At 57.1% G+C, this 12530-nt stretch overlaps 1 protein-coding gene across 1 annotated transcript in view; it reads left to right on the plus strand.

Annotated features, from left to right (window-relative positions):
• The window catches only part of SHANK1 (SH3 and multiple ankyrin repeat domains 1), a 39956-nt gene that overhangs the window by 16723 nt on the left and 10703 nt on the right, over positions 1–12530 (plus strand). Inside the window, exons 15-22 of the mRNA XM_077747135.1 lie at positions 1113–1117; positions 5954–6010; positions 6221–6345; positions 6933–7068; positions 7352–7432; positions 7981–8004; positions 8210–8278; positions 8706–8824. Coding sequence (XP_077603261.1) covers positions 1113–1117; positions 5954–6010; positions 6221–6345; positions 6933–7068; positions 7352–7432; positions 7981–8004; positions 8210–8278; positions 8706–8824 — 616 coding nt within the window. The remainder of the gene's footprint in view (positions 1–1112; positions 1118–5953; positions 6011–6220; positions 6346–6932; positions 7069–7351; positions 7433–7980; positions 8005–8209; positions 8279–8705; positions 8825–12530) is intronic.

The following is a 12530-nucleotide window of genomic DNA, read 5'->3' on the forward strand; positions in this document are numbered from 1 at the left end:
TGTCTGAGGCGCTTGACCATTGTGTGTGTTCACCTGGCACGTCTCTGGCTCTGGGCACCGGGTGAGTATCGAGGTCCCCCCACCCCAAATCTCCCTATCAGCCACTGCTTCCTGTCTCTGACAGTGTCTCTCTGGGTCTCTCCTTGGACTTGGTCTTGGAGTCGCTTGCTCTACCAGCTGGATGGCGGGGTGGGGGTGGGGGGTCCCTCTTACCCTCAGCTTCTTCCTTCTCCTCTCCCTAGCTCTGTCCTGTCAACTTTATTCCCTCCCCTTCTCCCCTCCTTGTGCCCACCAGCATGTGCTGCTCTGTGTGCTGTGTCTGAGCCTCTTCCCCTCCTGCTTCCCCCCTGCTTTCCCTGACCCCCTCTGAGATGGCCCCGCCTGTGTTGTGTGCCCTGCATCCCCACTGGAGCTGTAAGGTCCTGGCCTATGCCCCCCTGTCTCCTCTCCTTGGGACTCTATGGTCTCCCCTCTCTCGAGTGAGCTGTGGTGTGTGTCTGTCTGTCCCTCCCCGAGCTTCTCTGGGGGGAGGGGTGTCTCTCACTGCTCTGGGGCCCAATCTCAATGTTTCTAGCCTTCCCTTCCTGGCCCTTTCACACCGTGTTGGGGTGCATTATGTGTCGGTCTGTGATGGGGGGCTGTGCGTCCCCTCCTGGGGCCTCTCTCACCGTGGTACCCCTGCCTGGGAAGTGGGGCTCTGTTCGCGCGTCCCCGCACGCGGTCGCGAGGCATCTTGTGTGGTGTTGTGCGTCTCTCTCTCCGCTCTCCCTCGCTCTGCACCTGCGCGGGAGGGCTCTGGAGGGGGGGAGGGGGTTAAGGGGGGGCTCAGTCAGNCTCTCTCCGAGCCCCCCCACCACACACGCATACATTCCTCAGTCCCCTTCCAAGCCCTTCCAGGCCCCCCTTGGCTCTTCCTCCAAAACCTTGCCCCCAGTCAGACCCTCCAAACGGACCCTACTCTGGGGTTACGAACCCACTATGTCTTCCTGCCCCCCCCCACCGCCCCCACTCTGTGGAGCGCTCCCCGTGGGGAGCCACAGTGGCTCCCCTTCAGGCACCTACATTCCAGGCCCCTATTCCTGTGATCTCCATCTCCCCACACCCCTTTGCAGAGTTGGCAAGTCCCCCCATTCATACCCCTCTCGCCCATTCACAGTCATCCCCCCCATCACACACACATCCCACCCCCGGCCTCCTCTCCCCTCCCCTCCTCTTTTTCCGCTGCGTGTCACTGTGCGACTGTGCATGTGTCGGTGTGGCTGTGTCGATGTGCGTGCGTGTGTGACTGCCTGCAGCCATGTGCGCACGCGTGTGTGTGAGAGAGAGAGAAAGAGAGAGTGTGAGTGAGAGAGATGGAGAGAGGGTGGGCTCCCAGCCCCCCAGCCCCCCACCCCAGCTGTGTCCATCTGTGTGTCCCTGTTTGATGGTGTCTGTCTCTGTGTGTGATTTGGAGCAATAGAGAGGCTGTCTGAGGAGTGTGTGTGTGTGTGTGTGTGTGTGATGGAGTGAGTCTGTCCCAGGGACTGCGGCTGTATTTCCCAAGACCTACCCTCTCATGCCGGGCCTGTCCCCTCCCCCACAGCCCCCCTTTTCTACTCTTTCCGTGTGTTTCTGTCCCCACGTGCCCCTCTCCCTGCCTCCAGGGGGTCTGTGCCTGTGTGGGGCATGTGTGCTGAGCCACAGCCGGGCTTCTGCACGGGGAGCTGCGTCTGCTTGTGTGTGCTACTTCTTGGCATGGGAAGGGGCTGGCTTCCCTGCGCGGGGGCCTCTGTGCACGCCACGGAGAGACCCATGGAGACGGGTGCATGGGGAGGGCCTGAGTACCAGAGGGGATGCCTTGTACGGCAGCAAGCTCAGGGCTGTGGGATCCTGGGTGTGTGAGAGGCACCTTTGGGGTGGGGGTGGGGGGAGTGGATGCTGCTGCAGTCTCTGTGTGTGGGATCCAGTGAATAAGAGCTGGCCGCTGAGCTCCAGAGGCCACTCTGGGGTCGCCGAGGGATGGCCTGGGGGAGAGCATTGTGTGTGCTTCTGCAGGGCAGGTAGTCAGTCAGCAATAGGAGCGTGGATGGGGTGTCGCGTGGGTAGCGAGTACTGGGGCAGGGGTGGGGGCAGGGGGTCTGGGCAGGAGGGTGGCCGAGGAGAGAATGGAACAGGGNCAGAGAGGGTGCGTGGGGAGTGTGGAGAAATGGGGTGAAGAGGGAATGCAGGATCTGCGAGGAGGATTTGGGGGTGGGGCTTCGAGGCAGCACCGGGAGAGCACGGAGAGGATGCAGGGAATATAAATGAAATGCAGCTGCAAGGACCAGGAGGCGGAAGGGTGTGTGAGAAAGTGAGTTGAGGATGCAGAAGTAGGAAGAGGCTTCCACGGAAGGGAATGCGGGGGACTGGGGAGTATGGGAGGAACCTGGGGTGCCGTAGGGGACACAGTGGGGTTGCCTCCTGATGGGTGAGAAAACCTGGGAAGGGTGAGGCCAGGGAGGGGGAGAGAGGTCACAGAGGTCTGCGGAGGACCCTTTGGGGGTGGGGCTGGAGGGGGGAGGGATGACCCCGTGGCGTGTGATGAGGGCGGCGGAAGCGGGAGCTGAGGAGGGTGGCTTGGGGCCATGTGGAGCTTTCGGAGGGTGGAGGGCGTGGAGGAGCAGGGAGCGAGGTGCAGCAGGGTGAAGGAGCACCCGCAGGAGCAGAGGGTGGGGAACATCGAGCTGAGGGAAACTTCTGGGCACTTGGGACACTGGAGCAGGACGTGGTAGGGTGGGGGAAGCATTGCATTGGCCAGAGACAGGGTGAGAAAGTCACGGGAGTGGGGAGAGAGAGTAGCATATACCAGACTGGGACGCTTGAGAGGGAGGGACCGAGGTGGGGTTGTGACGATCTGAAGGGGTCTGGACATTATTGGGATGTATGGGTGGCCCGTGAGGAATTCAGATCTTGGCTTTAACTCTTTTCCAGCTGGTGTGATCTTGAGCATGTTACTTCTCTGTGCCTCAGTTTCCTCATCAGTAAAATGGGAACAGTAACAGTCAACCCCTCCCAGGAGTGTTGTGAGGCAACATGAATAAACAAATGTAAACTGCGTGGAATGGCATCTGGCATTCAGCAATGGGTCAATAAATGTACTCATTGCTGTGCTATCGGCATAGCCTGGGATACATTTCCGGCACTGAATGGGGGGAATGCTCATGGCCAATTTGGGTCAGATGTATATGTGCTTGACGTATTTGAGCGCAGCAGAGTGGAGGGCATTTTCTTCTGTGTTTTTGAGGATTACTCACTGCGTGACCTTAGGCAAGTTACTTAACCTTTCTGCGCCACTCTTTCCTTTCCTGTAAAGTGGAAATAGCACTTATGCCTACCTCAGAGGCTGGCTATGAGAGACACTTGAGTTATTTCCCTGTGAAGGGTTTCAGATACTCACTTGCATGTGGCCAGTGCCTCTTCCTGGGATATGGGAGTTTTATTGAATCATGTTGGGGGATGGGGTGTTTCGGGAACGCTTATGTCTGGAGTGTGAGGATCGATTCCTGGGGCCGGGGAAAGATGTGGGACATGTAGGGTTTTGTACCATGAATGGAAGAAGAAGAAACGGCTGCCAGTGAGGGATGAAGGAAGGGCACTGGTGGCTGCTGGGGACCTGGAGACCAGGAGTGAATATGGAGGTCGCAAGGGCAGAAGGGCTCAGTGGAATTTATCAGACAGGGACAGAGGTGGGCGTCACAGAGTGCATGGTCAGGAGCAAGACAGCCCTGCTCTCTGAACTGATTTCTGCTGGCCTTGTCCTTGGCTCTTGCCTTCCGACTCCCCTTTCTTCCTCTCTCCTCCCTCACTCCTCCAAAACCTCTTCCCTCCTCTCTTCCCGCACCCCTTCCACCCTGCTGCAAAGGTGACCTATCCCTGGCTAGAATATAAGATCAAGAAGAGCTGGTGGGTATGGTGTGGCGTGTTTTATGGACCGTGGTGAACTTGGAGCTCGAGCAGTTGCTAGGTGGGTCTGCGTGTGCACACGTGCTGCTGCGCACACCGAGATACAAGAGCGGGGGCGGGGACAGAGACAGGGCCGGCAGACGCGCATGAGCAGAACGCTTGCTGTGGTACAGATGTATGGATGTGACAGTGACAGTGGAGGTCGTGGGGTTGTGAGAGTACACGGGGCGCTAGTGTGTAGGGGGAATGGCACCGAAATACAGTAGGAGCACGGCGGGTATTATTGGCGTGTGCTGGGATGTGTTCAGGGGGCGTGTTATGGGAATATACTGAGATCCAAGTGAGGGGGAGTTATTATTGGAGCATACTGGGGTGTGCGGGGGTGTTTCTGAAATCTACTGGAGTATCCGTGGAGGGCTGTTTTGCCGAATCTGTGAGAGTAGGTAATTGAAGAGCGCCGGGAGCACGCTTGGCTATTATTGGAGCGTGTTAGGGCTGGTGGATATTATTGGGATATACTGAGGGGTCTGCGTGTGTGCTGGATGGGTCTCAGACGGACCATGGGCCGCTCGGGGTGCAGCGGGGCGTGTGTTCTGGTGGATTGAGGGTGTTCTTTGGGCTCCTGAGGGCAGTGGGGCTGGAGGCAGGGTGTTTGGGTATTCCTGTTGTCTCCTGGGGTTCCTGGAATGGGATGGATATGTCATCTTGAGGCACTCAGCGGTGATGTCAAGGATTTGAGGCTGGGCAGCCCAGGCAGGTGTTGAGATACGTGGGGTATGTTTGAGTTTCATTGAACTTTCCTGGGTATGTGAACGTTACCTAAATGTGCTGACAGGCTTTGGTGGCCTGGCGGTGGGGACTATCTGCGTATTCACGGGTCGTTTGCATTTTACTGGAATCTGTCCAGTGCATGAAGGAGATGCATTTGAGGTATAGCAGGGAATGGATAAGTCATTGCTGTTCACTAGAACTCTCTGCAGTGATAGTAATGTTCTGTATCTGCACTGTCCTGCATGGTAACCACTGGCCACATGTGGCTACTGGGCACTTTGAAATGTGGCTAGTGAGACTGAAGAACTGAATTTCTCTATTTAACTTTTATATTTTAAAAAAAATTTGTTTAAATGTTTTTTCTTTATTTTGAGGGAGGGAGTGCACGAGCGGGAGCAGGGGCAGGGAGGGAGAGAGAATCCCAAGCAGGCTCTACACTGTCAGTGCAGAGCCTCACATGGGGTTTGATCTCATGGACCATGAGATCATGACTTGAGCCAAAATCAAGAGTCAGATGCTTAACCTACTGAGCCACACAGGCGTCCCTCTCAATTTAATTTTTAATTACTTTGCATATAAATAGGCACATAGATCTCACGGCCACCATATTGCACCGTGCTGAATAAGCACTGATATGATATGCTTGGGTACCTGGGGAGGTATTACTGTAGTATATATATAGTCAAGGAGTTGGGAGGGGTGTCATGGAAGTACATGTGTCCTCTGGACCTAGTAACTTGACCATATATTACTATGTGCCCAGCACTGTGCTCAATACTATTTTGGTACTGAACTCCCAAAGCGACCTCGTCTGGTACGGCTTCTTATTATCTCACATCATAGATGAGGAAACCGAGGCCCAAAAGGTTAAAGTCTTGGGCTCAAGGTCACTGACAGGAAGAGGCTAGCAGGAGCTCAAAGCAGGCTGTCTGGTAATCTGGCGGATTACCTCCCCATCCCTCGCAATGTGGCGGCACGCAGTGGGCTTGGTAGCCGCTTGCTGAATGGATGGGTGGATGGAGGCACGGATGGATGAATGAGGAAAGACTGAGTGGGAGAGCCAGCAGCCCGGGCTCTGAGGGGGAGGCGTGTCAGGGCTGCTGCAAGCAGCAACAGTAGCGGAGTGGGTGAGGAAGATCCTAGGAGGGGGAATGAATGGTTCTGGAGCAGGGGCTCAGGTCACCGGGTTGCTGATGGAGCACGGACTCCGTGTCTCATAATCCCTTCTCCGCCCCCCCACCCCCCTACCCCACCCCCNCAGTCTTGCTGCAGAAGAAGGACAGTGAGGGGTTTGGGTTCGTGCTCCGCGGGGCCAAGGGTGAGTGCCGGCCGGGGAGGAGATGGGGGAAGGGCTCTCTGACCCAGGGGGATGGACAGGGGAAGGGACCCCAGCCCACCCACCGCCCCACCCCAGGGTGCCGGTCCTTCAGCCAGGATGAGGCCTCTGTGACTTGGGTCTGAGCCCCATCCCCTGCTCGGCCTCTCCACCCCCTCCCCTCCGACCCCGCCGGCTCCTCCCCATCTGCAGCGCAGACCCCCATCGAGGAGTTCACCCCCACCCCGGCCTTCCCGGCGCTGCAGTACCTGGAGTCCGTGGACGAGGGTGGCGTGGCATGGCGAGCTGGACTGCGGATGGGAGACTTCCTCATCGAGGTGAGTCCTGGGCTCCAGCCCCAGGGGCCTTCCTAAGTGCCAGCCTCAGCACACGCTCCACAGATACTGCCCTCCCCGCCGCCCCCACCGGGAACCCTGGTAATGAATCCCCAGGCCCCTCCTGATCCACACTAGGATCTGACTGCCCAATTGCAGACTCTCTTTCTGCACCAGGCCTTTCAGCCCCCCAACCCACCCCCCAGCCAGCCTCTGGTTTCTCCAATGGTTCCTTCTGAAGGCCTCTCTGAAGCATCTCAAAAGAAAACAGAGCTGGCCCCCAGTGTGTACACGCATGCATGTGCGTGCACAAACACACACGCACGCAAACACACACACACTGCAAGAGGGGACAAGGAGGGAGAGAGGTGAATTGGGCGAGCCCAGCCCCTCAACCCTGGGGTCAGGAAAATTACCAGAAGAAGTGGGGCCTTGTAAGGGAAAGGGGTGGTGAGAGGAGTCAGCGGGAGGGAGGAATGATCAACAAGGCTACGGAGCAGGAAAAGCAGAAGGCCACTCAGCTGGGGACCCTGAAGCTAAAAGCATCCCTCCCCTCACCTCTGTGTGGTTGGGGGATATCTGTGCCACAGGTGAATGGGCAGAACGTGGTGAAGGTCGGCCACCGACAGGTGGTGAACATGATCCGCCAAGGGGGCAACACGCTGATGGTCAAGGTGGTGATGGTCACCAGGCACCCGGACATGGATGAGGCCGTCCATAAGAAAGGTGCTTCTCCCTCTCATTTGCATGGCCAGACCTGGGCACCCCACTGCCACCAGACTAAGATCCTCAGAAACCCTAATGGCCTAATGGTCCCATCCCCTGGCCTCCCCTTCCCCAAGGCTGCGTGCTTGTGACCTTTCTTGGGGGAAACCGAAGCAGGAAGGGCTCAGCATGCTGGTGACATCTATTCTCTGGTATCTGGGAGAACTGTAGCGGCGGTGGCAGTAGGGAGTCAGGGGCCTTCTGTCCATGGTACTGATGCCTCACCCCCACCATCACCTTCCAGCACCCCAGCAGGCCAAGCGGCTCCCGCCCCCAGCCATCTCTCTTCGTTCCAAGTCCATGACCTCGGAGCTGGAGGAGATGGGTGAGCTTGTAGGGCTGCTGGGTCCAGGCGCTGGGGAGGGAGAGGGGCAGAAGGGGGCTGAACCAGACCTTGAGTTTGTTAGTGTTGTTAGTGACAAGGGGTCCTCGTCCTCAACCTGTCCCCTAGTCCATGGGTCAGACTCTCTCTGGCCTGCGTGTGTGTCGCTGGGAAGGGGCGTCTGAGAGTCGACTTTCCTCTGTCCTCTGATATCTGTTTCTCTGTCGAGTCTCTCTCTGGGTCTGCACGTCCCTCCCTACGGGTCCCTATTTCCTTTCTGGCTTCTCTCCACCTGCCCCACCTCACGGCCACCCCCAATTCTCTATCTCTTCCTCCACCAGCTTCCCCTCCCTCCCCCAACAGAAAGGAAGGCCAGCCCCTCCCCAGACAGGGCCGAGTGGACCTGGGGGGTCCCGTTTCCCCTCACAGGGGGCAGATCGGGCAGCCGACCACCCCTACCCTGAGGGAGGAGGGTGTTCCAGAGAGGGGGCCCCTCGCCTCCCCCTGAAGTCCTAACTCTTGGCTCCTCTACTGCCTCTCCCCCGGGCTAGTCTCCCCCTGGAAGAAGAAGAGTGGTGAGTGGGCACAGGACTGGCGGGGGGGCCTCCCCGTCCCCATCCCGCCGGCGGACTCGCCCTTCCCCGACCCGGGCCCTTCACTGCCCCACTCGCGCTTGCGCACGCCCGCTGGTAGCACCCGCTGGCCACGCCCACTGGCCGAGCCCGCTCCGCCGCGTCCCTGGGGGCGCCCCTGGACTTCATCCGCATCCTTTGCCCACAGAGTACGAGCAGCAGCCTCCGCCGGTGCCCAGCATGGAGAAAAAGCGGACCGTGTATCAGATGGCTCTCAGTAAGATGGCCCAGCCCGGCTCCCTGGGCTGCCCAGGACCCCTGGCCCCACGCTCCCCGGGGTGCGGGAGCCACTCCTACCCTCTTCCCGCCTGTGCACCGCTTGGCCACCTCCGAGCTGAGCTGATCACCTCACGCCCCAACCTTGCCCCAGCCATCAAGTATGAGCGCCCACTGTCGTAAGCCTCTCCCCCACTTCCTTCTGCTCCCCCTCCTCCACCTTCCCTCCTGGGAGGACTCCCCTCTTTGCTGCCCTCACCTCTTCCCACCGCCGGGTGCTCCCTTCTGGGCTAGAGACTGTCCATGGGGATGGAGGCAGGGGTGCCCTTCTCCAGTTCATACGGAACGTTGTCTGGCCTTCTGGCAGCTCTTTCTCTGCCTGAGGCCAAAGCAAGCTTCATTTCAGTGCCTCTTCCGCCTCCCCTCAGACAAACTGGATGAAATTTTGGCGGCAGCTCAGCAGACCATCAGTGCAAGCGAGAGTCCTGGACCTGCTGGCCTTGCGTCGCTGGGCAAACACCGGCCCAAAGGCTTCTTTGCCACCGAGGTAAGCTGCCTGGGCTGGGGGATGGGAGCATGGGAGCGTAGCGGCCAGGAGGCTGGGGGGTGGACACACCAACCCGAAGCCTCTGTGCTGCTCCTCGCAAACCCTCTCTGGCCCCGCTGTGTTTAATGTCGATCCTGGAGGGCCGCCACCGTTGCTGGGGCCCCTCCTTTCTCCCCACTCTGGGGGCTTCCTTTCCTCCCTGCCCATCCTCTTCCTGATTCTCCTCCTAAATCCTGCTTCTTGTTTCCTCATGCCCTGCTCCTCACACACTCTCCCCTCCATGTCTGTCCCACTTCAAGAGTCTCAGGGAAGGCAAAATGATGCCCTGAATGACAGTCCTTGGCAGAGGCCCAGCACACGATAATAGCTGCTCAACAAGTGGGATTTATTCAAATATTAATTGTCATCTCTGTCTCCACTCTGCTTTAGAGCATAGTGGGTGTGGATCATATTTTGGACACTGCATTTCACATGGATTATCTCATTCATTCCTAGGGTGGGTTATCAGCCCATTTACAGAGGGGGAGACTGAGGCTCAGAGAGGGAGACAGTATTTCAATCCAGGCAAGACAGGCAAGGGGATCCACCGTCCTGGCTCTTCTGGTGGGTCTGCTGGTCCCTCCCCCGGCTGGCTTGTCACTGGGCTGTGCCCCTTCATGGGGACGCACCCACCACCAGCCCTGGTGGTGCCTCTTCCCACCCTCCAGCCTCTCCGCTAGAGCTCACACACCACCCTTCCTCTCTCTCAGCGCTTCCTTCTTCTGTGCTCCGGCCCTGCCCTCTGACCCTGCCCTCTGAACCCCTCTGCCCATAGGCTGCACCCACCACTCAGTGGCCAAGGCGCAATTTACCCTAAAGCCATTCTTTGGCTTTTGGGGAACCATGGACCCCCCCTTAGCAGGCTACTATGGTTCTCAGAATAATGCTTACAAACACAAAATACATAAGAAAACAAAAGAAGCCAATTACACTGATAATAGAGCTATCAAAATATTTTGTAAGTTTATTTATTTATTTTGAGGTGGGGGAAGGAGGCAGAGGGAGGGACGGGGAGATAGAGAGAGAGAGAGAGAGGATCCCAAGCAGGCTCCACACTGTCAGCACACAGCCCGATGCGGGGCTTGAACTCACGAACCCTGAGATTGTGATCTGAGCCGAAACCAAGAGTTGGACGCTTAACCGACTGAGCCAGCCAGGTCCCCCTCAAAATATTTTTGAAAGCAAAGTTTGTGGGGTGCCTGGCTGGCTCAATCGGTTAAGCGTGCAATTCTTGATCTCAGGGTCATGAGTTCAAGCCCCATGTTGGGCCTAGAGCTTACTTAAACACACACACACACACACACACAGAGAGAGAGAGAGAGAGAGAAAGCAAAGCTTGTGATATAGTAATATCGATGCTTTTTTGTCAACACATTAGCCAGCAAGACCTCGTGATGGATCTTAACTCCTCTAGCGTAAAAGTCAGGAGGGGCATAAACACTATTTCAAGAAATCTGCAACCATGTGATGGGATATGGAAATCTCTGTGATTTCTATTGGGGATACGGTCACAGGGCCGGCCAAGACCAGCTTGGTTTGTTGCCTCCATCCCTCACTGAGGAAATGCGTCTTAGTTGAAAGATCATGAAATCCAAAGATGTAATTTTTTTCCCAGTCCAAGTACACGGGTCCCCAGAAGTCTGTCCACAGACCCACCAAGGGTTAGACCACCTACTCTAGAAGACCTAGCACTTTGACAAGCACCAAATGAAGGTGGCAGATTTTGTGCGTGGACTCCTAGAATTTCTTTCAGATTGAGAGGCAGAGGGCCCTGGGCCGCTTCTCAGGGTGTGGCAGAGAGCCAAGCATCCAGTAGGCCCTTACTTCTCCCCTGTCTTGAGTTTCTCAAGGAATTTGAAATCTCTGAGGCTATTAGGATCATCTTCTGTGCCCACCTCCCCTGAAGGTCAGCACAGACTCAGAAGTGCTGAGCAGTCAGGCCAGGCAGACCTCTTTTCAAATCCTGACTTCCACGAACTTCCTGTGTTATTGAACCACACTACTTCGTTTCTCTGCATCTCAGTTTCCTGCTCTGTACAATGGGGCTAAAGCGAATCTTGCTGGTCTTTATAAGAGAATTTAATGAGATCAGCTCCTGGCACAGCAGGCTCTTAACAGAAGAGCCCTCTTAGGCCATAATATAAACTGAAGACCCCACGACGACTTACCAGTGAGCCTTGCATGTGCCCCCAGAGAGCCTACAACCGCATATCAGGTGCAGAGTCTCCAATAAATGGGGCGAATCCTGTTTTCATTTATTCAACAAACGCATGGAATATCCACCAAGTGCCAGGCAGCCAGCAAGCCCGCCCCTCCCTGTGTGAAGCACAGTTACAGTTAGACAAGATCCCAGCCCTCGCTGAATTCACCACCTAAGCTCCAGAGACACGCCCAGATGAGCCCAGACACGGGCCAGTAATAACACCAGCTGCCCACCTGCCCCCACCTCCTAGAAGTGAGACTCGTAGGCACGCATCTGGGTCCTTGTGTGGCATGACCCTTCCCTCTGGATCCTAGAGGCCCGTGGTCATTTTCCCTGTTGGACTTCCCTTTTCCTCCTCTCCCAGCTAGGGTCTTCCCAAAGCCCTGCTTCTCATGTCGGGGACTCTCTTCTCCCGCATCTCTGTTTCTCACCCCCCCTCCCACCAGCCATCCTAACTTTTCTTATGCTTTAAGTCAGTGCAGGGGCCCCTTCCTGCGGCTTCTGTGTCTCCATGGCCTCTCTCAGTGTGTGGTCTTGTTTTCTTCTGCTTCTCTTCTTCCATTCATTCTAGCTTCTCTCCCCTCCTCACCGAGTCGCTTGGAGCCCTTTGCACTAGGCCGAGGGGTAAGCAAGGCAATACGGGGACCCTGTATTGCTCCGAGGCCTCTTCTATTGGGCCTGCTTGACAGTAGATAGGAGCAAAATAGTGTACAAGATGCCACTGTTTGAAAACTTAAGAACTGGGAGACGTCAGCCCTCCCTGAAGGGCACTCCTCTGGATAAAACCTAAGGGGGAGGGGACGGTGGTACTGAGGGACCTGCCGATGCTAACGGTGGGATGCAGACCCCAGGCAGATCCACCGTAGGTCAAGGTGCCTCTTGGGCTGTCTCCTCCTAGGGTTCTGCTGTCTGTCCATCCGTCCTTCCCTCTGTGAGGCTTTGGCTCTCTCACTGACCCCAAGGGATAGCTTACCCCCCACCCCGCTACTGCCCTCCCTTCTGCCCAGTCTCTGTCTGGGTGCCAGCTTCAGCCTTTTTCTGGACTCAGCTTTTCCCTCTGATTATTTTGACCATTCCTTTTGGCCGCATTCTCTCTCTCCCTCCTGGGGCATGCCTGACCCTCCCCGTCTCAGGGCCCCTCAGAACTGCCTCTCTTCCTGCTTTGTTGGGGCACTCTTTCTTGCCATCGTTGTCTCATTGCCCCTCCCGCCTCCCCAGCCCCAGCTCTGAATCCCTATCTGCCTCTTTCTCCCCATCTCTCTGCCTTTGCCTATCTCTGTAGCTCTGTCTCCCTCTCCACGCTCTCCCCCCTCACCCCTTTCAGGGCCTGTCTCCCTGGCGCACGCGGTTCTTAGCCCATCTTCAGCCTCCAGCCTGGGCACAGCAGGTCACACACTCTGCCCTTGAGGCACCAGACCCACCACCCACCAGGTGACAGAGGAGGAGGCTGGACCTCGGGCGGGC

The sequence above is a fragment of the Crocuta crocuta genome, unplaced genomic scaffold (genome assembly GCF_008692635.1).
Source record: "Crocuta crocuta isolate KB4526 unplaced genomic scaffold, BGI_CrCroc_1.0 scaffold334, whole genome shotgun sequence".
Taxonomy (NCBI): Eukaryota; Metazoa; Chordata; class Mammalia; order Carnivora; family Hyaenidae; genus Crocuta; species Crocuta crocuta.